Here is a 27,552-nt window from a genome sequence, read left to right as displayed (position 1 = left end):
AAAACTGCCCTAAAAAGGCGAAGTCAGAGCAGCTCGGAGACCAGCGGCGCGCACAGCGGTGGAGAGATGGCGACTTTATTGAGCTTCCGCCCTGGTGACATCAGCTTGGACCGAGCCCGCCACGCCCTGGAGAGAAACAGCCGCTGCCTGGGCACAAATACTTAGCGCCTCGTCTGGGGGATCTCCAGATGCTCCCTGCTCCCTGCCCCCCACCCCGCCCCCCCAAAGAGCCCATATTGTGCTTGAAGCCCCCCTCCCCGCAGCTGGGAGCAAGGCCGGCGAGCCCCGCCCGACAAGCCAGCAGGCCACCAGGGATGCGCTGCCAAGGCCTGCACAGAGGGCAGAAGGAAGGGGCCGGGGAAGTGGGCGGAGACCAGGAGAGCCCAAAGGGGGCAGGGAAGACCACACTGGCCATATGCACCCCCTGGAAATGAAAATACTGTGAGAATGTATCAGCGCCTCCCACACGCCTCCCCAGAGCCGCGGTGCCGGCAAGCAGGACAGTTTGTCTTCGGTGGCCCTGCTGCTCAGGGGAGAGCAGCCGCAGTGAGAGCGCCTGGGTCCGGGGGCGCGCAGGAGCGAGGCGGGGGCAGGCGCTCAGGGGCTGGGTGAGGGGGTGGACAGTGGGTTTCAATGAGCAGGAAAGCCCAGGGGAGCCTGCAGCTGTCTGGCCCGGGCCACCAGGCTCCTTGGGTGCCCCAGCACATCCTTTTCCTTCCCGGTCGGCTCTGGAGGCTTTGGAGCCTCTGAGCCCCCTGCGGGACATCCCACGAAGCCAGAGCAGCAGCCGCCATCGCAGCCGGCACCACCAGAGTGCAAAGAATCCAGACAAGTGGAATTGCGCGGCGCCCTGGCCTGGGGACCCGTTTCCTTCCCGCCCCAGCGCCTCGGCCTCTGCCCCTGCCTTCAGGTTCACTTTCCTTCCAGACCAGAGAACTTCCTGGTGCTGGCAGATCCCGGACACGCCTCGGGTTAAGTCCCCCGGCAGCTGCCCCCCACCTGCACCACCCTTCGCCCACCCGCTCTCCGCCCCTTGTGCCCGGCCCCCACGGCCCCTCCAGCCCACGCGGGGGCACGCCAGCGGGCGGGATCCTTTCTCCGCCACCTCCCCCGCCCTCCCTGGCCTATCATAGGCCACGCAGACCACAGGCCCCACTCGTGGTGGGGGGGCCCAGCGTCCCCGCGGGATGGCTGTGGGCATCACTATCCCATCACACGTGACACTGAGGGGTAAGTCGTGGCGCCACCCCTGGTGCTGACGCCAGAGAAGCCCCTCGGTTCTGCCGGCGCCTCAGAATGGAGAGGGAGGGCGGGAGGTGATGGCCGCCGGGAGGAGCACCCTGGCGCCGAGCCCCCCAGAGAAGGGCGGGACAGCCTCCTCCAACGGGGGCGAGGGGGCTGCCCAGACAAGTCCCAGAGGGAAAGAGCGGGGTCTCCGCCATCCTCCCGCAAGCCCAGGCCTCTGGGGCCGAGTTTTCCAAGACATGCAACAAAGACACACTGCACACCAGTCAACCCTCTGGGCCCCCGGCCGCCTCTGAGTCGCTTCCAAGAAGCCGGGACCTGAAGACGCCCAACAGCCCCTCCGGCCAGCAAGAGCGGAGCCTGGAAGACGAGTCAGAGAAGCGGCCCGCAGAGGCAGACGCGGGCGCTCTGCAGGGTTCGGCACCCTAAACCGCCCCTGCCTCTCCAGGAGCGCGGGAAGAGGGCCTGGGGAGGGGCTCGCCAGCCAGACGGATTCACACCCAAGTTGGTGGCCCTGGAGATGAGGAGAGGCGCGGGCGGGCAGCAGGGGGTGGGCGGAGGAGGAGGCCGCCAGGCCCGAGAGGCCTGGGCGCTCAGGTCCGCTCTGCTCCCGGCTCCCAGGGGAGGCGGGGTTCCAGCTGCCCCGACGCGGCTAATCCAGCAGACGCTAGAACTCTGCTGCGCTCTGCCCCTCGGAGGGGACCCGGGAAGAGCGGGTCGCCCCACTCGCCCAGGCCCCTCACTGGAGAGGCAGGACAGGCCCGCGGCGATTCACAGTTGCCACGCCCCTGCACCACGCACCCCCCCACCCGGCCTCCAGGGACCCCGAGTCTCCAGCGCTCGTGGCGCCAGCGTGGCTCAGAGGGTTAACACACCAGGACTTCTCAGACGGTCGGACGCGAGCTCGTTCACCACGAGGAACCGGGAACGGCCACGCACCTCCTAGTGTTTCTTGTAGCGGTTCTTTGGGGTCTCCCCGCACCCTGTTTTGTCACAGTTGGGGGCCCCGGGGTTCTTGCCCAGCCCGAGGCTGCCCAGGAGGCCGGGGAGCTCCTGCGTGATGGCCCGCTCGATCTTCTCCAGGAAGCAGCCGCCCATGTAGGAGCACTGCTGGGACAGCAGCTTGAAGCTGGAGATGGGGTTGATGCCGAAGAAGTCCTTGTAGGCCTCGCGGTTGGGGAGGTCGAACTTGCTGACGTTGGTCTTGGCCAGGATGGTCTTGAAGATGTAGAACTTGTCGGGGTCTTCCACGATGTCCTTGAAGACCATCTCGCCGTCGCTGAAGAAGGTCATCTTGTCCTTGTAGGTCTGCAGGTAGCGGTCCACCAGCAGGGCGTGGATGCGCACGCGGATGGCGTGCTGGCGGATGAAGGCGATCTTGTTCTCCAGCCGGTTCTCGATCACCTGGTTCAGGTCTTCCAGCAGCGAGATCTCCTCCTTGAGGAAAAGGTCGCGGTGGGTGTCGGCCCTGTAGTCTTGGGGCCAGAAGGAGCTGACATACACCCTGGGGGGCTCCGTGACGTTGATGAGGGGGGCCAGGCTCCAGAAGAGGGCGCCGTAGACGCGCATGAGCATCTGTGTGGCCAGGTTGTCCGCCTTGTTCAGGATGATCCGGATCTGGGACTCCCGTCCCTTCAGCTGGCGGAAGAGCGTCTCCAGCTCCAGCCCCACGTCCAGCTTGGTGGGATCGAAGACCACAAAGATGAGGTCGGCTCTGTCAATGAACCACTGGCACACGTCGTTGAAGGGGTAGCCTGGGGAGGGAGAGAAGGGGCGTGAGGTCAGGCCGTGCCCTGCCCAGGCCCCTGGCGCGCCTTCTGGAGCCAACCACGCCAGGGCCGCAGGGGTGAGGCTCCTGCTCCCGACCCTGCACGGGAACTTCCCAACCCAGCTCGCGTCTGCAGTGGAATCCGGGCCCCGAATTTGATTCTACCCTGGGATCTGACTTCCAGGGAAAGTCCAATTCTTTTTTTGAAGGGGGATTTTCCTACTGGCCGGAAAGATCTGAAGCAGGTCAAGGCAAGAAAGCGGAGCGTGGACAGACGTGAGAGAGAAGAGGCATCATGGAGGGAAAGGGTGGGAGCCTGCGGGGAGCCCTGGCCAGCGCCGGAGCTCCCCGCTAAGGCTGGATGTGACATGTTCTTATGCTTTATCTTTTTCCAGGCTGAGGAGAACAATAGCACTTGGGTTTGTATAAAGATTACTCTGTTGCTATGAGCAGGAAAGTATCTAAGTAAAACTGCCAGTCCCTGAGTCCCGGCTCCATGTGTTTTAATTCCTTAGCTTTTTATTTCCGAAATGGGGAGACTCTGCCTGCCTGTCTTGAAAATCTCTTACAACCATCAACCAAGAATGCAAAAAATATCCAATGCATAGCAGGAGTGCAATTAAGGTGAATTCACTGTTATAGAGATGCGTGACAATATTGCCACTAGTGATAAAACAGGGTCTGGTTATAGCCAAAATGGGAGTCACGCCCTGGTGGCACAAGGGGTTAAGGTGCAACCTATGAGGCTGTCCGCAGCCTCTGCAGCACGAGTTCCATCCCCGGCAAGGGAGGTGACCCACATGGCGCAGTAGACTCCTCCTGTCTCCCCGCTGCTCCCCTCAGCAGTGTACTTGGGTCAGTCTGCCTGTTCTCTTCCCCACTCTGTCTCTGGTGAATGCTCTCACCTCCCCACACCTCTGACCTGTACCCCAGCTCTTGTATGCATAAATAAATAAATCTAAAAAAAAAACCACAAAAACAAAATGGGAGTCACAGCCCTAGACTGAGGCCCACATCTGGTCACATCTCCCTGCAGAAGGTCCCTGGGGACCCGTCTCTGCAGACAGCCCTGTGTCTGGGGAGACCCCTGGCCTGGGGCATCCCCTCGCGCCTGCAGGCCCAGTGCCACTCCCTGGGTGCCTAAAGGCCGGTGGTGGAGGGGGGCTTCAGAAAGCCTGATGGAGGCGACTACAGAGGGCACTGAGGCTAGGAAGGGCTGAAGGTCAGGTGAAGTCAAGGTCACCTGCCCTGGGGTCAGTGCGATGAGGGGCTCGATCTCAGGGGAGAGCCGGTGCTGCCCCAGAAAGCTCAGCCCCAGCTTGCACCTAGAGGAACTGCTCCCGGGGAGAACACTGATCACCCCACAATGTCCTGGCAGAGGTAAAAGGCAGGAACTCCACACCTAAGTGGCACCCCAGTGACCAGAGAAGGTGCTGGAAGGAAAGAAGCACCTTGGATGAGGCTGGCCTCGTCTCCTCGGCCCCGCCTACGCCCGCGGTGGAGCAGCCAGCTCAGGCTGCTCAGGATGCCCACTCACCCCTCTCCTGCTGCTTGCGGTTCTCGATGATACCCGGAGTGTCCACGAAGGTGACCCGCTCCAGGAGCTTGTGGGGAACCTCAATGCCAATCAGCTTCTCCAGGAAATTCTGGCCGAACTTCTCAAGGGGCGAGAAGGAGCGGGCGCTGTCCGCGGCCATGACGATGCCCTCAATGGTCTTGAGCTTGGGCCCGTGCATGAGCACCGTGAACTCGGACGTGGTGGGCTCGGCACCTGCGGGACAGCTCGGTGGGCACATGGCTGTCTCTGGGAAGAGACTGGCCGCAGGGTCGAGGCAAGCAGGGTGTTGGGTAGGGGGCATAGCAGGGACCAGAGGACACCGTGATGGCTGAGCTGATGGCTTTTTTTTTTTTGATTGTGCCAAAATACACATAACATAAGATGGACCGAATTCAAGTGGACATTGGCGTGAACGAACGTCACGTTACTGCGTGGCCATCCCCAGAACATTTTCATCTTCCTCATCTGTCCTCATCGTAGCTTGATCCCCCCGCCCCAGCACCCACCGTCTACTCTGCCTCTATGAACTCGCCAAGCCCGGAGTCCTCGCAGGGTGCAGCCAGACAGTGTTTGTCCTGACCCTGGCTGATCCCAGGAGCATCCTGCCTTTGACGTGGGTCCTTGCCGTAGCCTGGATCAGAACCCCCTTCTTCTTCAAGGCTGAATGATAATCCCCTGTGCGGCTGGGCCAGACTTGGCTTACCCACCCACCAGCAGAGCTGGCCCCGGCGCCTGGCGGTTGTGGACAACGGGGCACGAGCCGGGTGCAGCCTGTCGTCTGGCACGGAGTGTTGACGATTAGAGGGGAGCACAGGCGTGTTCTGATCCGGAGTGCTGCCCGCGAGACACTGAAACACCAACAGGCACACAAGGAAACCTGGTTACCTGTGTAGAGCTGGTAGCGCGTGTTTTCCAGCCCGAGGAGGTAGTTGATCATGGTGGATTTGCCGACACTCCACGGTCCCAAGAACAGCACCATTGGCTTGGAAGTGATCTCCCCATCTGTGGGCAGCAGGAATTAGAAACGGAAGTGAACTCGTTGGAGTCTTACTGTGGGAGGACAGCACCCTTCACGCTGCACCCCAGAAGGTCCCACTAACGGGGTCGTGGAACCCCCAGGGGCCGGGAAAGCAGGTGCCATCAGCTACAAGTTGGTGCCATGTCTGAGCACCAGGAGACGCCACTCTGGCTCTGCCCAGGCCCTTGGTAGCAGCACTAGAGGAGGGAGTAAGTGAAGGCAACACCAGCAACTCAGGTTAGATCTAGGGGAGAATAGTTCATAAAGAAAGGGAGGAGGGGGCCTCCCTGGTGGCACAAGGGGTTAAGATACGACCTATCAAGCTACCCTAGCCTCTGCCTCACAAGTTCCATCCCCGGCCAGGGAGGTGACCAACACAGAGCAGCCGACCTCTCCTGTCTCCCCACTGCTCCCCTCAGCAGTGGATTTCAGTAGATCTGCCTGTTCTGCTCCCCACTCTGTCTCTGGTGAATCCTTTCATCCCCTGTACCTCTGGCCTGTACCCCAGCTCTTGTATGCATAAATTAATTAATTAATTAATCTTAAAAAATAAATAAATCTTAGAAAAAGAAAAGGAGAGAGCTGCCATGTGGGGAGAGGTTAAAGCTCTGCTCTCTGGCTTGAAGCCAGAAAAAAGGACACACGAGAGGCTTCTTCAACCTTGGACAGTCTACACCCAGGCCTGGCAGCCCCAGCTCCTCCCCCTCAGCGGTGTCTCCCACATGCCTGCCTCGGGCTCCATCCAGCCCTGGGCTCCAGGGCCAGTCTCCAATATTAGCCTCTAAAGTCCATGGCAAATTGGCTCACATTCAAGGCCAAGCATGGACCCAGCAATTCCTGGCCCTCTGTGCAACATCGGGGAGACACCCTGTCCCGGGCCACTCCACTTGGGGTGCAGAAGAGAAAAGCAGGTGGGAGGGGAGGGCAAGCGGACTGGACCATGGGCTGCAGTCACTCCCCGAACACAGTGTCACCTGCACCTCGAGACTGGAGCACTTGTGTCCCTGGCCTGGCAGGGGTCTCCAAACAGTGGACACTCCTGTCTTTTCCTTCATGTTTAAAAGTAGTTTGTAGTTTCCTTAATTTCTTGGTTCAAAATCGAGAGCCATGAAGGGACGCAGGACAGAGGGGACAGGGGCAGCTTCCCCAAGGGACAGGCATCCGGGGCACTGGGGACATGCGGTCCCGGGAGCCAGGCCCAAAAGGGGGAGCAGCACCCGGAAGACCTCTCTCCAGAGCACCACTCTGGGGGGGCACCTGTGAGGAAGGAGAGGTGGAGGATGGGGAGACAAAGGCCTCACCCCAATGTCTGGCACCCCTGTGAAGCGGGAGAGGCTCCAGTGCTGGAGGCTTGGGGGGGGCGGGGGAACAGCAGCACGGCAGTGACCCAGCAGGGCCCGCTCCCAGCCCTGCGCCTGCAGCCCAGCCTTTCTGGGGCACCGGGTCCTGTCTGTCAGGCAGGAATAACACGGGCCCCACCGCGCCTCGCCCCCACGGCCAGCCAGGGCCTCTCGAGATCAACAAGCAACAGGAAGATCCCTGTGAAGGTTCCGAAGACCAAGGACGTTCCAAACCAGCAGCTGCGGGAGCGGGAGCCCTCCGCTCGGCCAGCACCCGCAGAGCGCGCAGTGCCGGGTCTGGCTTCCACAGACAGACTTGCCGGGGGTGGGGGGTGGGGGGCGGCACGCACCCGTGAATGCAGCCCCAGACGTGCCTGGGGGTCCCCGCAGAGGCCGAGAAACACGGCGCCCCGGCAGCGGGAAGTCAGAGCAGCAGAAACCAAGAAGGAGTTTTCCTCTCCGGTGTCTGGTGGGGCCTCCGCCCGCGCAGCCAGCGGGCCTTGTTTGCATTATTTTGAAAGTCAAAGTTGGAGAGAATCCAGACCCGAGAGAAGCCGGGGCGGGGGCAGCGATGAGGAGGAGGGAGGAATCGGGCCTCTGAGGCCTTGGCCACGACCCGAGGCGCCGCCGGGAGCGGGCTCCAGCCCCAGGGTCGGGGGCAGCGCCGTGGCAGCCAGAGGCTCCCGCACACAGAAACGCTCTCGAAGGACACGCGCCCCGCAACCCCTGCGCGGCCCCGCCTGGAAACGGGCCTCTCCGCACGGCCCGGCGGGTGGCGTGGCAGGCCTCACCCTCTGAGAGCCCAGCTGCACGGGCCTGGTGCCCACCAGCTCGGAGCCCCGGGACCCTGGGGGCAGCGGGGGCTGGCAGGACGGGGGTGCAGCCCCCCGCGAGCCGTACCTGTGATCTCGTGCTGCCGCAGCTCGTTGTACTTGTACGACTGCTCCAGGGGCTTGATGGACGAGTGGTAGATCTTCCGGAGCCGCTGCAGCACCGCTGGGGGGCCGGGGACAGGTCAGGCGGCCAGGGTGCCTCGCGGGTGCGCCCACCCTCCCGGGCCGCTCGGCCTGCCTGGGGCTGTGCTGTCGCTTCACACCCCACCCCCAGACGTGTCTAAACCCAAAATCCCCCTGCAGCTTCTCTTGGAGCCTTTCAGAGGGCCGCGAACTGGGGTTCTCTGAGAGCAGATGAGCGCCCCTCTCCCCTTCTCTGCCCCCCAACTCCACCTGCCGGTCCCAACACCCCAAGTGTCTTTCTGGAAGAGCCTGACACCGGGGTCAGGCAGGGAGCCCACAGGGCATCAGGCACAAGGGGCTCGGGCCACCAGATGCCTCCCCGACCCCTGCACTGGGACCCCAGGATCCCAGCTTCGCTAGTTCCTTGACTGGGAGGAAACGGGAAGCCTCCCCGAGAGCCGTGGGCTGCCATGATCCAGGATGGGGTCGCAGGGGCCGAGAACGGCCTCTGCGGATCTCCTGGCAGTGTGGGCGGCCCTTGCGCCGCCCTGCTGCCCCCAGCGGGGGCCACCCTGGGCTGCACGGCCCCGGGCCACCGCCTCTGCCCTCCTCTCGCTACCCTCTGCCTCCCTGCCAACCCAGAGCCCCCAGCCGCGCCCCATCTGCAAGACTCCCCTCCCAGGGGCCGGCCCCCCACCCCGCTCCCGAGCCCGCCTGCACCTGCTCCGGAGGCCCTGCTGCCCTCCCGCGCCAGCCCCGCTCACCCGAGTAGTCGTCGGCCGGCTTGTCCTCGGTCAGCATCAGCGTCGTCTCGATGTGGGAGCGGTCCCGCAGCGGGGCCTCCTCGCTCACATCCTCCGCCTCTTCTGGGGAGAGAAGCAGGCAGCAGGGTCAGCGCAGGGCCAGGAGCCCCTCGGAAGACCAGCCGGGAGGGAGAGCTCTGGCTCCAGGACGGGCCCTGAAGGCCCAACTCGCTGCTCTTAAGTGCCACACGTGGCCCCTTGGATCCCCGACAAACGCGTCGCCTGGCAGGACTCTGCGTGCCCAAAGCAGACCCAGCCCCGCCCTCGCTTCCCTAGTCTCGAGGGGAAACAGTCTTGCAAGGAGTGTAATGATCACAGATGGTGATGGGGGCACAGGAGGAACGTTCCAGAAGCTATGAGAGCCAAGGAAACTCCCTGTGAAGTCTTAGCGGGGATGAGGGGGCGTGGGGGTGACAGAAACTCCCAAGGGGCCACCTGTGAGCTGGAGGGGGTGGGCAGGGCTGGGGAAGGACTTGGTCCCTCCCCTTCGTGGAGGCCGCAAGTACCTGATGCCAAGGATGGAAACTAAATCTGCGGGACGCCTGCGGTTGGCCAGCGGGAGAGTGAACATTAACCCCAGTCCCCCCAGCCCTGGTCTAAGCCACGGCCGGGGTGGGGTGGCGGGGCCTAGCAGGACCCCCTCCTCCACTGTCCCCCACCCACTTCCCTGCCCCTGCCCCCAGAGGTCTTCTATCACCCTCTGACCGGGTCGCAGCCCATCCCGCCTGGGGGGTTCCCCACCCCCACCCCACCATCCCCCCCGCCTGCAGGGCCTCAAGGCCTGCGGCCCTTGTCCTTCAGATGGCGGCTGGTGAGCAGCCGGGGTGCCCCATGGGCCAGGCTCCTGGGTCAGGGCCGCCATCCCAAACCCGGGCCAGCTGGGGCTCCCTGCCCCACCCTGGCCCTGCCCGTCCCCCACAGAGAGACTTTGGTGCTGTGCCTGCTTCTCAGCTCGGCACAGGGGAAACTCGGGATGCCCTACCCCGAGGCCCCGCCGCAGGCCCGTCCGCCCCGGGGCCTGGCTTCTGCTCCTCTGAGCTCGGCTGGGCCCCCTGGTTCCTGGCGCTCACACTTCCTGCTGTTTCCTGGGGCTCCAAGGCCTCCAGTGAGGGTTCTCCCACTTCCGGTGAGGGTTCCCCAGTTTCCTTGGCTTCCGGTGAGGGCTCCCCAGCTTCCTGAGAGAGCTCCCCCACGTCCAGTGAGGGTTCCCCAGTTTCCTTGGCATCCAGTGAGAGCTCCCCAGCCTCCTGAGAGGGCTCCCCCACTGCTTCCTCTGAACTCGCCCCGCCCCCACTGTCCTCTTCGGAGTCCTCTTGGGACGGAACTCCTTCCTCGCTTCCGCTGCGGCCGCCACCCTCTTCTTCAGAGGAGTCTGCGTCCCGATCCTCCCCAGGCGTCCCTGGTGTTGGGCCCTCTGTGGCGGGGTCCTCCTGGGTGCCCCCCGTCTCTGTCTCCACGCTGGCCTCCGGGGCTGCGCTAGAGCTGGGCTCCCCCGGGGCCTCAGCCTGCCCCCTGGCTTCTGTGTCCACGTCTCCGACCCCGACAGTCACTTCTGGCTCCTGACCAGGCCCCGGGCTGCCCTCGCCGGCCCCTGTCTTGGGGGCACGGGCCCCCTCCACCGCCACGCCGGCAGAAGCCCCCTCGGCTCCAGGCTCCGCGCTCGCCGCTGCTGCTTCCTGCTCAGGCCCCCGGCCTAGGGTCGCCTCACCTTCTGCAGGCGCCACGCCGCTCCCAGCCGGTCCTTCAGCCTCTGCGGCCGCTCCGCTGGCAGTGCCCTCCGTGGGCAGCCCAAGCCCAGGCCCTTCTTCCAAGGGGGCCGCCCCAGCACTGAGTTCTGACCTCCGCTCTTCCCGGGCGCCCCCCTCTCCTTCTGGAGGAAGGGTGCTCACCCCCGGCGGTCCCTCCTCTTCCGCCCCGGACCCCGCGGGGCTCCCGGGGACACCCGACTCCGAGGCCGAGGCATTGGCGAGGCTGGCTTCGGGGTCCGCGCCAGGGGCGGCGGGGGCGGCAGGGGCCCCCGGGGTGGTCTCCGCCAGGCTCTCGGCCTCCCTGCCATCCGGGTAGTGGAGGGGCAGGGGCTGGTCTCGAGGGGTGGCCTCTGCATAGAGTCCCCGCTCCTTCTCCTCTAGACTGGCGTCTCCAGCGGAGAAATGACTCTCCAGCAAATTGCCAACATCTTCTGTGCCACCCGCAGCAGCAACTTGCAGTTCTAAATGGTCAGAACACGAGTGGTCAGTTCACGGGGCTGGCACCGGCTGTGCTTCTCAAAAGAGTCTAACTCAACCCAGCTCCCGTCCTGGGAGTGGGCCGCCTACGCCCGTCTTCTGGGCACCCGGCGCGACGGCGGGGCTGGGCAGCTAGGCCCCGCGCGCATCCCTGAGGGAGACCCGGGCCCCGCACAGCTCCCCGGGTCCTGCCGGCGGCGGAGGGCTGGAAACTTGGCCGAGGGCCCCGAGTCCTTCCTCCACCTTGGGGCCGGGCACGTGCAGCCAGGCGCGCCAGGCGGTCCTGCCAAGCCAGCACAGACGCGGGCCCGCTCCAGCCCTTGTCAGTTCCTAGAGTCATCACCAGCGGGCTCGTGTGCGGCTATCAGCGCAGGGGCGAAAACAGGTGTCTGCGGGCCAGATAGGCTTGGGTTGCACGGCAAAGTACTTAGGGGATTACTGGCGGCTCTCAACCTTATTAAGTCACATCCAATTCCGTCCCCGAATGGGCAGGCATTTGCTGGCCTCGCTGCCTTGGATTAGAAGGGACACGGCTGAGGGGGCGGAGACACCCGGAGCGGGCGGGGCCTGGGCTTCCCGGTGGCCTTAGCCAACCCCTTCCCGGGGATCCCCTTCTAAGGGCCGAGAGCTTTACCAGAAGAGCTGAGGGCACCAGGAGGGCAGAGCAGGAGCACGGGGCGGGGGCCTGGACTCTGCCAAGGGGTTCATTTAGTTGGAATATGGGGTCAAGAGAGAGGACTGGGGGGCCTCCTCGGTGGCGCAGCGGTTGAGCGCTGGGTTGCGAAGCTGCCCGCGGCCTCAGCGGCGCCGGTTCGATCCCCGGCTGCTCCCCGGCCACCGGAGGAGGGTCCCACATGGCGCGCGGACCTCTCCTGCCGCCCGCTGCTCCCCTCAGCAGTGTCCTTCGGTCCTTCTGCCTGCTCTGCTCCCCGCTCTGGCTCTGGTGAATTCTCTCACCCTCCCGCGCTTCTGACTGTGCCCAGTGCTTGTACAAATAAATAAATAAATCCTTAAAAAAAAAGAGAGAGAGAGAGAGGACTGGGCCTATCCTTGCCCACTCCAAGGCTGGGGTCGGCAGGCAGAGGAGGCCGGGGGGCACCCTGCAGGCTCGTGGGGTCAAGGGGGCCGTAGGTGCCCTGCTCTGGGGTGGCAGAGACAGTCCGGGACCCGCTTGACCCGCCTCTCTCTGGCAGGCAGCAGCCCCGACTCTCAGGCCACCGCCTGGTCCCAGCTCTGCCTCCCCCAAGAGCGGCGACACCTTGGGCTGCCGCTCCTGCCTGGGGCGCCCACTCTCCTCACCACCTGGAAGCTGGGGAGGCCTCCAGGGACCAGCAGCAAATACGTTCTCTTTAGCCCCCGCAGAGGCCACCTGCCAGCCCACTCAGGAGGCCGGGAGTGCAGGTGCTTGCGCATCTGCTGCCAGGACACCCCAGCCCTTCCCCTGCCCCTGACCTCCCACATCACAGTCTCGGGGCCTCTGACCTGTCCCGGATGCCAGGGGGCTGGTGGTGACCGGAACCCATGACAACCCACTCCTGGCCTGAACTTCCAGGCCAGTGTGTTTAGGGGAGCGCCGGGAACCCCTTCTCACAGTCCCCTCTCGCTTCCCTGCCTGTACCCTCCCTCTGGGCAGGTCCTGGCTCCTGTGTTATAAGAACGCGTCCTGTCATGAGACGTAGTCCTCCGTGTCCCCAGGGCTGGGCAACCCGCCCGAGTCACAGGAGACCCGGGTACACAGGGGCCTGGACCCTCATGGCAGCTGGGGGCTACGCTTTCCAGCTGTCCTCCCAGAGCCCCGATTCCTTTGCCTGCGTCCCGATACCTTCCAGCCTCTGGAGAAAACTCATCCCGAAGTTCGGCGGAGGAGCCGGGCACCCCTGGGCAGCTTTAGAGACGTGTGCGCTGCCAGCAGGGCCGACAGGTCACTTTCCTTCAGTCCCGCCTCCCGCTCCAGTGCCGGGCACACGAACCGCCGGCCGACGACCGGGCGGAGCCTGCTCCGGCACACTTGCTTCTAGAAGCCAAGGCTTGCTCTTACCCCCACTGCTGAGACGGGGACTGGCCTCGGGACGGAGCCTCATTCAACATCCCCCAGCAACAGGCTGGGGCTGCTGGCCTCGGAGCTGCCGGGGCAGCGCTGGCCCCTGCAGCATCTACACCCACGCCACGCAGTGTACTCGGGCCGGTGGCAGCCCTGGTGTGTCCCGGGAGCTTGATAAAGGAGCAAGCCGGGGCCAGCCAGGCCCTCTCAGCCGGAATCTGCACTTTAACAAGATGCCCTGTTGGAGAGGCGCTGCCTGCACCCCTCATCAAACCGCCTCCAGCCTCTGGGGCTCACCTGGTCTTGCTCCCCTCCCCCGCTCAGAGGTGCTGCTCGATTCTCCCCAGGGTGTAGCCCCGGCATCAGGACCTCAACAGTGAACATTTGGGGGGATTCTAAGGTCCAGCCAAAGCCTCTGTGAAGGCAAATAAATCCGACCTGCAAACTTCCACCACATCCCTCCCCCTTCTGTGCCTGCCGGGCTCCCAAGTTGGAAGGATCACCCAGGGCTGGTCATTTGACCTTGGGACAGCCGTGGTCTCCGCTTCTCCTCGGGATTCCAGCCTTTCCAGACCCTTCCACTGCTGTTGATAGTGGTGATGGGGTGGGGGTGATGGGGGTGGTGGTGAAGGGGGTAGTGGTGGTGATGGGGTGGTGGGGGGATGGGGTGGGGGTGATGGGGTGGTGATGCGGTGGCGGTGATGGTGAAGATGATGACCATCAGGCCACACTCTGGTCTGAACTTGACGTATCTCTGACATTCACGAGACCCCCTCTGTAGCTGGTGGGGGTGAGGGGGAATCAGGAGCCGGGGATGAGGAGCTGGGGATCTAGTAGATGGGGGATTCCCACTCCTGGGCCCTGGCAGGAAATAAGTGTGTTCCTGTGTGTAGCTGCATGTACGTCCAGACCCTCCTCTGGTTTTTCTGGCTTCTGGCCTCCTGCTCAGCGATTTGGAGGAAAAGATCAAGGATCATGGTTTCTGCCCTGTGACCTTCCTTTCTGAGCTAAAAATAACTTCTCTGTTAGAAAGTCTCTCAGTAAAACAAACTGTGTTATTGGGTCCCAGGAAGCAGCTGTGCCCCTGGCCCCGGCCTCCGCCGGGGGAGTCAGAGGCTTCTAGAGCCTCAGTTCAATTCTGTGGTCACATCCAGGCCTCTCCCTCCCTCGCCCTCCCCAGCATGTTGCTGAAGCCCCCTGGCGGCCCCTGGAGGATGAGGCACAGCCCAGAGGACCCAGGACACCGGGCAGCTGAGCCCCCTGAGAGGAATCTTGGCCTACCCCTGGCAGGAGCTCCTTCCTGCCTGTGCTGGCCCGGTCCTCACAGCAGGGAGATGAGCCGCAGCCCCATTCAGCTGGAGGCTGTGGGAAGGTCCCTGCTCCAGCCCCACTCCCAGGCCAGGCAGGACATGGCCTAGGCCAGCTCCGGTCTCTCCACATGCCCTCCCTCGTCTGTCTTCAGGTGTCGGCCTCTCCCTCCTCAACCAACCACTGGCAAACACCCGCTTTCTCTCCCAGCTCCTGACTCATCCCAAAGCACTTTCTGCATGGACTCAGACCCTGGCGTTGCCAGGGGCCTCAGGGAGTCCAGAGGCGGCTCGGCCAGGAGCTCTGGAGGCAGCCCAAGGTCAGAGGCGGGTTGGACAGAGCCCCTGGCCTCCGCCTAGAGTTCTGCTCCGCCCTCGCAGTTTGCAAACCACGGCCCACTGAGTGCTGGGGCCCATGGAAGGCCTGGGGAGAGGAGGGACGAGGCCCTGCACCCTCTGGCCGGCCCAGCGCCTGAGCAGGGAGGGGCACGACCAGCCCCTTCCCAGCAACTCCTCTGGCCTCTCAACTGCTTCCTCCGGTGACCTGTGCCCTCTCGCAGCCTCTGTGGCCCTGCTGGTGGCCTCACGCACACGCGGCGCCCTCCAGGCTGGCGCCACCCTTGCTGTCCTCCTGGGGCAGTCCTCCACGGCGGGGGGCGAGGGTCCTGAGCCTCTCTTGAAACGAGGGAGCAGAGTCGTCTTCTCGACAAGCCGTTCCAGACTGGCTAGAACTCAACCTGCAGCAAAGCCCTGCTCCCCGGAGGGCGCCCCGACACACGCCACGCTGGCCCAGCACAGAGGCCCCAGTGCCGGGGTGGCTCGGGGTGAAGTGGGGGTTCCACTGGTGACTGTAACCAACACCAGCTCTCGAGAACGTGGCTCAGAACCAGAGCCACCCTGCCAGGTCCCAGCCGCACCAGCCCAGACCATCAGATCTCAGGGTTCAAGGCGCCTGAGCGGGCAGACTGACCCCCAGTTCGAGAGCTTGCCTGAGCACTCCCAAGGGGCACGCAGCCAGGGCCTCTTCTGCCGCGGGGTGCATGTTTACTGCTTGTCTCTTCATTCCTGGAAGGAAGCCTCCCCACAGCTTTGCAGATGCCGGTGCCCACGGCGCCCTAGAAGGGAGGTGGCAGCCAGAGCAGGGGGCTGCCCGCCCTCCCAGGACCCCAGACGCGCTCGCTCACCCTCTGTGGGTCTTTCCCTCATCCCCTCAGACAAGGGGGCCGGGGGGCGGGGTAGGGAACGAGGGAGCCATTCTCGGAAGGTTCTTGGCCTCCTGACCAGGCACCTAAAGTCGAGGCTAATCCCACCAGGACAGCTTGTCCCTGGCTGGACTCTAGGCCCAAGTGGTTCACCCAGGGCACAGGATACGATGACAGCCGTGCCTCTCAGACAGCCAGGGACCTGGGGCTCCAGGGTCCTCCTCACAGACCAGCCAGTTTGAGTTTGCGGATCAGGATCCCAAAATGCCCACAAGTGACTGTCCTAAGGCCGCAGGCGCTTTAAGCCAGTCAGCAGCCACTGGTTCTGTTAGGGGGAAGTGATGTCCTGAGTTAATCCCATACAGGCTTTGTGGACTCCACCCCCACTCCAGACTAAAACCATCAGGACATTGGGGAAGACAAATCCCATCACCACCAAGGGGAGGGTGGCTGGGACCTGAGGGTGGAGTTGGGCAGCCAGGTTGGATATAAAAAACCAAACACGTGGGCCTAGGGCTCTCTGGCTCGCGATCGCTCGCCTCCCGGCTTCACCGCTCCTGGCTGGCGGCCAGCTCTCAGAGCGCCATTTTGGGGTTCCAGATCGGCGGATCGGGTAGGACTCATTTAAAACTTTGTCTCCCGCTTTTCTCCCAGAGCTGTATATTTCCTCATTTCCCCTTCCCTTGTAAATAAACCTTTTATTAACCTTTCACGTGTGCCTGCAGTAGAGCATTGATAAGTCCTTTTAAGCGCGCGGGTGAGGACCCACAGTCAGGCACCCCGTTTTGTATCGGGGTTGCTCTACAACAGTTCTGGATCCCGGCTCTCCACGGCTCCCGGCTGGAGAGCTCCCCAGCCCAGCCTCTCACCACCCCACACACCCCACGATCTCACGAGACCCCACACACCCCCCACACACACACTACACACACACCAAACACACCCCACACACACACACCCCACCACACACTACACACACACCAAACACACCCCACACACACACCCCACCACACACTACACACACACCAAACACACCCCCACACACACACCCCACACACGAGACCCCCACACACACTACAGACACCACACACACAAACCCCCCACCACACACACACCCCACCACACACACCACACCCGTGACTGAGGGGGTGAGTTGGCCTCAGAAGGACCGCGACTTCTTAACCAACCCTCTTCCTCCTCCCTTAAAAAGGACAGTTCAAGACTTCAAGACAATTATTTTTATAAAGTCCAGAGAAGGGCCTCCCCGGTGGCGCAGCGGTTGAGCGCTGGGTTGCGAAGCTGCCCGCGGCCTCTGCGGCGCCGGTTCGATCCCCGGCTGCTCCCCAGCCACCGGAGGAGGGTCCCGCCTGGCGCGCAGACCTCTCCTGCCGCCCGCTGCTCCCCTCAGCAGTGTCCTTCATCAGTTTGTCTGCTCTGCTCTCCCCTCTGGCTCTGGTGAATTCTCTCACCCTCCCGCGCTTCTGACTGTACCCAGTGCATGTATAAACAAAACAAACAAACAAATAAATAAATAAAACATGCCTCTATAAAATAAATAAATAAATAAATAAATAAATAAAGTCCAGAGAATTCACCAAACAAGCCCACCCCCCCATGAAGTCTCAGCATGGGAGGGGCAGAGGAAAAGGCCACAGCCCCACAGCCCACAGCTCCCCGAGGGCGCGGGAGGGGGACTCAGATGCCCCTGAGCAGCAGAACAGAAACCCCAACCCTCCGCATGGCTCAGTTGCTGAAGGGAGGGGAGGGGAGGCGAGCCCGCCCTGAGACAGACGGAGGCAGCTGGCTCGCCGCCCCCACGGCCCCCACAAGGAAATGCAAGCTCCCTGGGATCTGGAGGTGCCCACTGGGGAGCAAAGGTTTAACTCTGGGGCACCAGGCAGGGACAGCCCCACCATGGTCCCCGAGATGGGTCCAGGTGGGGCCGTCGCGGCTTGGCAGGTGGAGGGGACGCGGAGCCCAGACCCAGCTCACCCCTGACCCAGGGAGGCGGAGGAAGCCTGATTCTCAAGCTTGGGGAGCGGGCCCCTTCCCCAGCCTGGGCCAGGACCACGGCTCTGGGCTTCCCTCGCCACATGGCCCGGGTCAGGGGGCCCTGCCTGCCGTCAGGAGAGCTGAGCTCCGCCGTGGGCATCTCGGTCCCCAGAGTGGCGTGGGCTGTTCCTCACACGCCACCGCAAAACACAGATGTGAATTCCTGCCCCCACGCCCCCAGATGAGATTCGAAAGCTTCCAGAGTCAGCTAGACTCCTGGCAGTTTCCTGGAAGAGCAAAGCTGCTGTGCAAGGGCCAAGGTCCTAAGTGCCACGGAACCAGCTCCGCACAGAGCCGCGCTGGCAAGGGAGGCCTGTCTGCTTGGGGCTCTTTCTCCCCCTCCCCGCCGGAAGCAGCCAGCGTGACTTGCTGGAGCAGCTGGACGCCCCGGGCCACTTGATGGTGGAACATTCCAGAAATCTCATGTCTCCCCCAGGAGCGACTTGCTCCGGTCTTTATCCCCAGTGGCCTAGACACAGGGTCAGGCCTTCTCGGTGAGCAGCGGGTCCTGCCCCCTGCAGGCCGGGCCTCTGGGACCCCTCTGTGCACACCCCACAGGGCTGGGAGAGCATTTCTGGAAAGGCCAGCAGACCCTGGCTTCCCCCAGCCCCGCTTTCCTCCAGAACCCAACAAACCATGGCGTGCGAGAGAGCCCCTGGCCCAGCTTCCAGAGCTGCCTGACACCCCCACCTCTGGGCTGGGGGCCTCTAGTTCCACCAGGAGACACCCCCTGGTGTGGGGATGCCTGCTGCAGTGAGGAGGGTGCAGGCAGCCATGCCAAGACGCCGCCTGCCGTGCCAGCGGAGAGGGTCTACCCCAAGCTCAGGAAGGCTCGTGGGGGTGGGTCGTGCTCCCCTAGCTGCTCGCCTCCCGTTCTGCTGGGCGCAGGCCCAGAGGCCAGGCCCAAGGTCCACCGCTGGCTGGGCCTCACCTCCCACGTTCACGGCCACTGTTCGTGCAACACCTGACCCCGTCCCCAACATCACCCAGTCAGCTCCGCACCTGCCAAGGGCTGTGAGCCGAGCTCCCTCTTGGGGCAACCCCAGGCATGGGGCTGGAGGGCAGCCAAGGAAGCAGGTGCCCAGCAGAAGACCACCCCAGGGAAGGGGCAGGGGCCACGCTGTCAGGCTTAGCAACTGTTTCAGTCTGGGCCCAGATGGCTGCACAGGGTCCCCCCAAAACTCATCCTCCCGGAGCTTTGGACACAAGGTGTTAGCCAATATACCTAGTTCAGGGGAGGCCGTCCAGGGCCGGCCTCCTCACAAAGGACGCAGAGACCGGAGGGGGGCCTCTATCGGCCACAGAGCCTCCAGAAGCCGCAAGGGGCGAGGGCCAGGAAGGGCCATCCCCAGGGCCTCCAGAGGAGCGTGACCCTCCTTGACGTCACCCTGGGCCCCTGCTGACCCGGGAGCGAGGGTGTCTCCTGTTTTAAGCCCTGCGTTCAGGGTCCTCGGTTACGGCCGCCACAAAAACTCAGGCAGGAACCCACATGGAGCTAGCAATCTCCCCACCACCCCCTCCCTGCTGGGGGCGCGCCCGCCAGCTGGGCCCTGTCCTGCCCCCACACCCTCTGGGAGCCCCGGGGCCTCCCCCTGCCCTGCACCACCCAGCGACTGACTTAGCCCCTGATGATGTCGGCCTCATAGGGCTCCCCAGCGTCCCGAGCAGGGCGCCCTCCGGGCCTGTGAGCTCTCCCAGGACAGAGAACCCCAAGGCGGCCGGAGTCCAGAGCAGGGCGGATCTGCGGCCCGAGCCCTCCTGGCGAGTCTCGGGACGCCAGAGGCCGCCGGTGGCCGCCGGCCAGGCACAGGACCCCGGGCGGCGGAGCCTTTCCTGTTAAAGAGCATCTGACGGCAAAACACATTTCGAGCCTCCGAAAGCCACGGCTTTGTCTCCGGCGCGCACAGCCCGCGCTGGCCACGGGGCAGGAAGGACAACCCTTTCCCGGGCAAAGGGACAGGCGCGGACCCCGCAGGGGCTTGGTGACAAGCCGATGCCAGCGGCAGAGCTTGCTGTCCTGGACTCCCCGGTGCTCCGCTCCGCTCCAGGAGCCCTCGGGAGATGGGGGTGCAGGCAGTGGGCCTGGGAGGAGAGGCCGCAGCCCAACTGCGGACTCAGGGAGGACGGTGAGGCAGGAAGACAGGAGGGAGAGGGGGACGGGCCGCCGAAGTCCACTGCTGTCCCCGCCTGTCCCCAAGCTCACCCAGACCCCTCCCCGGCCCAGCTGCCGTTCCTGGCGCCTTCATCTCCTGAGCACAGGCAGGAGGAAACAGAAAAACCGCAGGACCACAGGGGGTGGCTCCCTGGTGACCTTGGAGAGGTGGGGGGGGCAGCCTGGAGCCAGGTGTGCAAGGGGTGAGAGGGGCCAGCCTAGAGCCAAGTGTGCATGGGGGGACAGGACCAGGGGCAGCCTGGAGCCAGGTGTGCGTGGGGGGGACGAGGGGGGCAGTCTAGAGCCAGGTGTGCAAGGGGTGGGGGGCCCGGGGGGAAGCCCGGAGCTAGGTTGGGGGGGTGATCAAGCACCAGCGTGGTCAAGTCTTCACCTATTGCCATCTAGGGAAAATTCTAGGGGAGACAACTGGGCTGGCCGAGGTCCTAACCGAATGGCCAGTTGGAGGAAGACCAGGGGCCGCTGTTCTGGCAGCGACCCACAGGGCAGGGAGGGAGGGAGGGGCTCCCAAACCCCAGGGCTCTCCCCTGGCTCAGCTCTGGGCCAGGCTCCGGGAGCAACCCACTTCCTGCGGGCTCAGAACTCCAGGCCAGACTTTGCCTGCACCTGTTTGAGCCCAGAATGAAGTCCCCGCTGCAGAAGGATCCAAAAATATCTGCGAGGGAGGAGGGGGGAGGGGCCGGAGTCAGGAACAGGCTGCTGCCTGCCTGGGCCTAGGAGGAGTCACTTGGCTCCAAGACCAAGGCCCTCTGCGAAGACCCCACCCATCGGGGGGCCTAACCACCCCCAAATGAGAGGCCCACCTTCCAGCCAGAGCCGGTCTCATCCTGCTGCTGCCTGCACGACGCCCTGAGCCTCCCCACCAGGCTCTGGACTCCCCCCTTCTACCCCCACCTGCTTGCTCTTGAGTTCAGCACGAGCCAAGCACAGGTGGTGGACGGTCAGCCAGCAAAACAGCCCGCAGCCCTGAGCCTGGAGCCCATTCCAGGAAGGACCCCTACTCCACGCCCGCCCCCCAAGCCGTGAGGCGACCTTCCCAGCTCTCCTCTGAACTCCAACCAGGGCCGCCACCTGGGGTGCTGGGGACATTTTTTTCAAGGTATGTCGTCCCTCCAGAGAAGGTCGGCTCCCCGGGCAGAGCCACGGCCCCTTCCTGCCTGGACCTCACCCCAGCTCAGAAGGGCCCAACCGGTGTGGCGAGGCTGGGGGCCGGGCCTCCAGAGAGGCCCCGCCACAGGAGCTGGTCTGCCCTCCCCCAGGTCCCGCCACGTCCACATCTGGTGGCAGCCTCGTGGGGGCGCGGATCAGACGCTCCCCTCCCGCCCGCGGCCCACCCTGCCCTCCCCAGCAGAGGGTGGGCTCCCAGGCAGGGCAGACAGGTCTCCCAGTCAGGACCCAGTGCCGAGTCCTCCCCTCGCCTGGGGGCTGCTCAGCCGCAACCCTGCCCTCCAGCCCCCGGAGGTGAGAGGACCGGGTGGAAAGGGACAGGCCCCCCAAGGGCCGGAGGAGCCTCTTCTCATCTCCGACACCCCAGCAATGAGGGGCCTGCTGGCCGGCACAGCCCCCCAACCCTCCAGGCCCTGATTTGGAGCTGGACAGCACCACGGTGTACCCCGCTGCAGTCTCCATCACATGACCCCAGAAAGACAGGCGGGGGATAGCACCGGGAGCAGCTGCCCGGGGACATCAGGCCTCAGAACTGGCCCCGGGCACACCCTCGGGTGGTGCCAGCGGCCCCCTCCCCTCCGCCCTGGCTGGGGGCGTGGATGGCTGACCTCACGAGGCAGGCATTTGAAGAGGCAGGCGCTGCGACTGCCCCCCACACCCCTGCCCTGAGACGGGGCCGCCCCCACTGCAGAAAGCTTGGGCCGGCACCCTCTCTCAGGGAGGACGAGGTGACACAGGGCAGGCGGAGGGGCGCTGGGACCTTGACTCCAAACAGAAGCAGAGACCGGAGAGGGACGAGGCCGGAGCCTGGAAGGCCGGGACTCCCAGACAGCTGCCTCCAGAAGCGCAGCCTGGTCCGACCTGTCCTATTAACCTCCTGCTGAGGACAGCAGGCTGGGGGCCAGCAGAGGGGCTGGGGCCTGGCCCCAGCCCGCCCGCCCCCCGCTCTCCCGCCCCCACTCACCCGCTCAGGCCCAGGCTGAGAAGCCTCCTGCCCAGCTCTGCCCATGGTCTGCAGCACCAGGGGCCGACTTAGGCCTCGACGCTGCGACTAAGAACCCCGGGCGAGACCTTGCCCGCCCAAGCGAAGGGACATTCCACATTGGGGATCCATTCTTTTAGCTAAAAATGGACGCTTTTTAAACAAAAGGTGACTTGGGAGAGCGACAGCCTGACCTATGACCCTCCACTGGAATGAGCTGCCCAAGAGGGAGACAGGACCAGCAGGAGGGGACCCCCAGGAGGAAGTATATAGGAGCCCATTGGGGCGGGTGCCTCTGAAAACAGACCCGTGGCCCCCAAGTCTACAAGGCCCCTGAGAGGGCCGGTGAAGGGTCTTGAGGGACGGGCCTCCCAGAGGGGGGCCCCAGGGAACACGAAGCCAGCCAATCCACTGGCTTCTCTTGTTTATCCCCCTCACCCACAAGGAACCCCATCAATGGGCATCAGAAGGGCGGAAGCCTCACAGCCAGGAAAAGCCGGGTGGGAGACCTGAGCCGGGCTGACCCCCACCCACTAGGAAGGAGAACGGGGTATCCAGCGGGACACTCGGCCACATGCCCCCCAAGCGGACCCAGAGGCCTGCTGAGCCAGCCCTTCCTGAGGGGGGGTCAGCCTCCCTGCAGTGGGGGGCTGGTGGGGGCTGCTCGCCAATAGCAAGGGGCGCAGCTCTCAGCCTGGGCTCCCAGCCTGGGGTTTGCCCCAGCCCCGTCCAGGCTCAGGCGGCTCACAGGCTCCTCGGGGAACCAGCCTGGGCCCTTCCCTCCCCAGTGCCCGCCCCCAGACACCCCCAGCCCTGTTCCCAAGGCCTCGAGTATCTGGCGTCTCAGCCACTTTCTGGCGCCTTGTGTCTCTCACTCTTTCCCGCCCCACACGAACCCCTCCCCCCCACAGCCCCCCAAACAGAGTCTCTGGTGTTAAACTCTCTCTGCAAAGTGCCCCCTGTCACTGGGCGTCGTCCCTCCCAGACGCGCATCTCGGGGGCCTGCCGTCCGAGGAGGCCGCGGAGCTCCTGGGCCAAGCTCAGCTGCCTCAGCATCTCCCAGCACACGCCGGGCCGCCTCGGAGGCAGCACCTGCTCCGGGCCTCTGGGTCGCCGCCATCTTCTCCTGCCCCAATCCAGAGTCCTCAAGGACCCCCTCCAGTCCCGCCTCTCTCCCAGCCCTCTCGAACCTCGCCCCAAGGACCCTCGTGGCCGGGTCCCCAGACCTGACCCATCCACAGTTCCAGCCCCTCTCACAGAACACCTCCACCCAAACGCCCCACTGACACTCACATCCACAGGACCCAAACCGAGCCAGCCTTCCAGGTCATCCCGAAGGCCCCCCGGGGCTCTGCGCACCCTCGTCCTCCTGAGGGCCCTGCGCTCACCAGTCCTTGGGTCTCTTGCCCTGTCCCCTGGCTGCCCAGCCTCCTCTCTCGCACCTCCCTGAGGACACTGGTGTGCGGTCGCCTGCCCCAGGTGGGGCCCAGCTCTAGAACCGGCTGCCCACCACAAGCCCCCAGCACCCCAGCCAGGTGCTTACTGAAGGGCGGAACGCGGGGAGGTGTTCAAGGCGCCTGTGCCCCCGGCATGTTTGAATGGCTGGCTCTGGATCTGGACTGGGGGTGTGCCAGCCCCCCACCCCCTGCAGAGGCCCATGCCCCACCCCTTTGGGGCCTGGCCCCACACCAGCTCAAGAGGAAAGACAGTGTCCCCCTCCCAAGCCCACGCCTTCCCGCCACACCCAGGTGAGCCCGGCAGCTGGTGGGTGCCCCTGGCCGCAGCTGGACCTCCTGAGGGACAGTGTGTGCCTCCCAGAGACCCTGAATTCCAGCCCTGACCTGCATGGCCAGCACGCCCTCTGTGTCACACCGACATGGGCACAACCAGTTTCCAGTGCTGCCAAGCAATGCGTTGGGGGGGCTCCAAGAACAAAGTGGGGTTAGCCCCTCGAAGATCCCACACGGCGCTCGGTGGGGCTCCCCGCGGTTCCTCCAGCGACACGTAAGGGAGAGGGTAGCGTGCTGGGGACACAGCCGTGGCAGGAGGCTGGAGTGTGTTCTCGCCCCACCACCCCTGAGCTCACAGCCTCCCTGGGGTGGAGGATGGCCCCTGGCCTCTTTCTGGAATGAAGCTGTCTGGGTGGGTGAGGAGGGGGCTGCAGGGGAGCAGCTTCTGGGGTCACCAAGTCATCTTCCACAGAAGGGCAGGCTAGCCCCAGCAGGCACCAGAGCGGGGGACAGAGAGGCCTGCGGGTCTGGGGGCGCAGAAGCCCCATGACCTCATCTCTGCGTGAAAAAGCGACGGCGGCAACCATGTCCATTCTGCCTAACAGATACCTGCAGCTCAAACCCAAAGAGGCATTTTCTCACCCCCCTTGACTCTCCGAGGGGTCAAAGAATCAAAGCCCTGCGTCCCGGGGGGAGCTGCCCCCCGCCACGCCCGGCCGAAGAGCAGTCTCAGGTGCGGGGCCCTGTCAGAGGGGCTGCGGCAGGGCAGGAGCGCCCAGGTGGGCTGGGCACGTTGGCCATCCGGCACCGCGGACCTTGAACCCGGCTGTCCACTCCTCTGGCTCTCACGCCCTCGCCTGGACGACAAGGAGGCTGAGCAAAGGGAAAGCCAACCCCCGGGAAGGGCCATCACCGGGGGCCGCCGTGGCTGACCCGGGCAGCGAGCAGAGCGGGCGGAAGCGGTCCTCGAGGCCGCCGCTGAGTGGCTACCAGCCCCCCGGCCGAGCCTGCCCAGCAGGGGCCAGGAGGGAGGAGCCTCTCCCGATGCCCACACTCCCCCCTCCTTGGAAGCCAGGGGCCTCGCAGGAGTCCAGGAGGGCAAGAGCTGCACCCAGCGCCCGCCGCCTGCTGCCCGAGGCGGTATCCCCCAGCGAGGCCCGTGGAACATTCCAGATATCCAGTCCCCTTGTGGGGAGAAAAGATAAGGGATGTCCCTAAAAGGCCGGCAGCGCCCAGGCCCTGGGCCACGCGGTGTGGAAGCAGTGAGGAGGCAGCTGGGGCTGGGCAGGAGCAGGGGAGGGGCGTGAGGGGAGAGGGCGACCAGCGGGGCTCAGGATCCAGTTACTCGCTGTTTCCATACTTAGCCACCTGACAGCCGCTTGGAATCCTCGCCGCTCCAGCCGCTGAGGCCCCGCGGAGCCCAAATTAACTCAAGGGCAGACAAGGGCAGGGCCCAGCGGCAGTGGGAGGCTGAGCCCTGCCTGGCCCCTGGGCCCTTGGGGCGCACCAGCTGCACCTGCCGCCGCCCACTCTCGGCCAGGGTGCGGCCGCAGCCCCTTCTTCTCCAGAGGCGGAACCTCAAAGCTCCGAGAGGCCGGGACCAGCCCCCGTGGCCTCCTGTGCAGACAAAGACTGACGAGTCATGAAGAGACAAGGGGGAGCCCCAGATTCCTGGGGGCCCCCAGAACACCCCCGAAGCATCTCCAAGGGGAACCAGCCTCAGGAGTGTCAGGAAAAAGAGAGGTGGCAAAAACTCTGGGTCCCCTCCCCGGCCTATAAATAACCCGCGGCTGTAACCCGAGCGGCCGCCCGGCCAACCAAGTGCAGGTGCCCGAGGAAGACCGAGGCGCCCGGAGGCCTGGCCACGCCCGCGCCGCCCCTTCCTCCTCTGGACGCCCCGCTCCGTTGGCTTTCCAGCCCGATCCCCAACTCCGGCTCCAATGCCGTGCCCGGGAGAGCCCGAGTCTACCCCACCGCTCCCCCAAGACCCCAGCTGTGCCCGCTGCATCCCCCTGTCCTCGGTCACCCACGCCCCGGTCTCCATTAGAGCCTCCCGGGGGAGGTCAGCTGAAGGACCTTGGGGCCCTCCGCTCCGGGACCGGGGTCTCTTGCCCGTCGTCGTGCCGCGGGGCCTCTGCCCGCATCTACGCCGGGCCTTCCCTCCAGACCCCGGCCGGCGCAGGCCCCGCGCCCGCCCACCCACTCATCCCGGCTCACTGCTCCCACTCCCGGGCCCGGCGGCTCTCGGGCTCGCTCCACAGCTCCTTCTTTTGCCCGGGCCCAGAGCACAGGAGGATGGAGAGCCGGCGAGCCCCGGCGGGAGCGAAGGCTGGCCTTGCCGCCGGCCCCAGCAGCCACGGGGGTCTCGTCCTGCACCCGCCGCCGGCGCCCACCCCGACCGGCCCACGGCCCGCCCCGGGCGCGGGTCGTACCTGCTTGTGCCGGGAGCAGGAGCGACGCCACGAAGCAGCAGAGCAGGACCAGTGCCCTCATGGTGACTGCCAAGGGAGCCCAGCTGCTCCTCGCCTCTATTTATAGGGCGACAGGCGCGGGGCGGGGGCGGGGTCACCAGTCACTGGGGCAACTGGGCGGACTTGATGGGGAAGCAGGAGACCCTGGGCGGCTGCGCGGAGGCTCGCTCAGGCTCAGCCCGGCGGTGCCAGCTGCCAGGGGGCGGGGGGCAGGGCTCTGACAGACATGCCCGCCGGCAGCCCAGGGGTCATGTGACACGGGTCACCCGGCAGGAGTTGGGGGGAGACCCTGGCGGCAAGTCTAGGAGTCAGGACCCAAGTGTTTGCAGAATTTGCACTAACTTGATCTAAAGTCAATGACCTTGACACGCCTGCCAGGGTTTTTGGAACCAGGGAGTTGGAGGGCAAAGAGGAAGCGATCCTGTGACAGTCACTGACCTCCCCGAGGTCAAGGGTAAAGCCACAAGGGTGACCTCGAGATGGGTGTCGAAGGGCCCGGGCCTCTGAAGGAGACGGAATGCTGACAGGAGGGGCAAGGGGGGTGCTGGGGGTTCCCCACCATGCTGGGAGGGGCAGTAGGGGTGGAGGACAGAGCACAGGGGCCCAGAACCTCCACCGCCTCTGCAACACGTCACTTAACGCAGGTGTCCCAAGGGCCTGCGAGAGCCAAGAGCTGGTCCCTGAGGCCAAGTCAGGCTGAGCGGGCCAGGCGGGCCGGAGGACCCGGAAGGAGTCACTGGAAGAAGCTCCTAAGACCCCCCTCTCGTGCTTGCACTAAACTGCCATGGACATGCCACAAATAACACACACTCAAAGTGCACATTTGATAGGATTTGACACATGCATGGAAAAGCCATCAAGATAATGAACAGATCCCTCACCCCAAATTTTCCTCAAGTCCCTTTCTAGTACCCCCTCCTACCCTACCCTGGAGAACCACTGGTCAGCTCTGTGAGGACACATTACTTGGAGTTTTTGGATTTTGATATAAAGGGAGTCACACCACAGGTGCTCCACTGCATTTAGCTTCCTTCTCTCAGCACAATTATTTTGAGATTTCTCAGGATGAGTTTAATTCCTTCCTTCTTATTCCAAGAGCAAGTCCATCTGTGGATGGACCACAACATTATTGGTTCACCTAGAGCTCAGTTATTGCCAGTCAGGCCACAATTTCATTTATGGACGTACAATTTCCCTCCTCTTGGGTATACACCTCGGAGCAGATTGGCCGGGTATACAGTGGTGTTTATTTATACATTTCTGAGACCACTGTATCATTTTTGCCTTCCCACCCCCAGTTCTTCCATGTCCTGGCAACACTTGTTATAGTCAGTCTCTCGTTTTAGTCCTTCTTGTGAGTAGAGATGTATCATCATAGCTTTAATTTGCACTTTGCTAAGGTTCTGAAGACATGAAGCATGTTTTCATGCACATTTTTCTTCGGCTTGCAGGGTATGTCTTTGGAGACCCACCCATGCAAATCCTCTCACCCACCTATTCAAATTCAGTTGAGTTTT

At 64.2% G+C, this 27,552-nt stretch overlaps 1 protein-coding gene across 3 annotated transcripts in view; it reads right to left on the bottom strand.

Annotated features, from left to right (window-relative positions):
- Positions 1-2,187: 2,187 nt before the first annotated feature.
- SRL (sarcalumenin) overlaps positions 2,188-27,552 on the bottom strand; it is a gene marked incomplete at both ends in the record, with an annotated part of 61,948 nt that continues 36,583 nt past the window's right edge. The window contains 6 exons of one of the 3 annotated variants that reach the window (XM_084250671.1): positions 2,188-2,999; positions 4,551-4,784; positions 5,457-5,573; positions 7,830-7,925; positions 8,650-8,751; positions 25,997-26,057. In XM_084250671.1, coding sequence (XP_084106797.1) covers positions 2,188-2,999; positions 4,551-4,784; positions 5,457-5,573; positions 7,830-7,925; positions 8,650-8,751; positions 25,997-26,057 — 1,422 coding nt within the window. Of the gene's footprint in view, positions 3,000-4,550; positions 4,785-5,456; positions 5,574-7,829; positions 7,926-8,649; positions 8,752-25,996; positions 26,058-27,552 lie in introns of those variants that run through there. The other 2 variants (XM_084250672.1, XM_084250673.1) reach the window with 2 other exon arrangements.

This window comes from Talpa europaea (genome assembly GCF_964194135.1).
Source record: "Talpa europaea genome assembly, chromosome: 12".
Lineage (NCBI taxonomy): Eukaryota > Metazoa > Chordata > Mammalia > Eulipotyphla > Talpidae > Talpa > Talpa europaea.
This window is presented reverse-complemented; position numbering and strand designations above follow the sequence as displayed.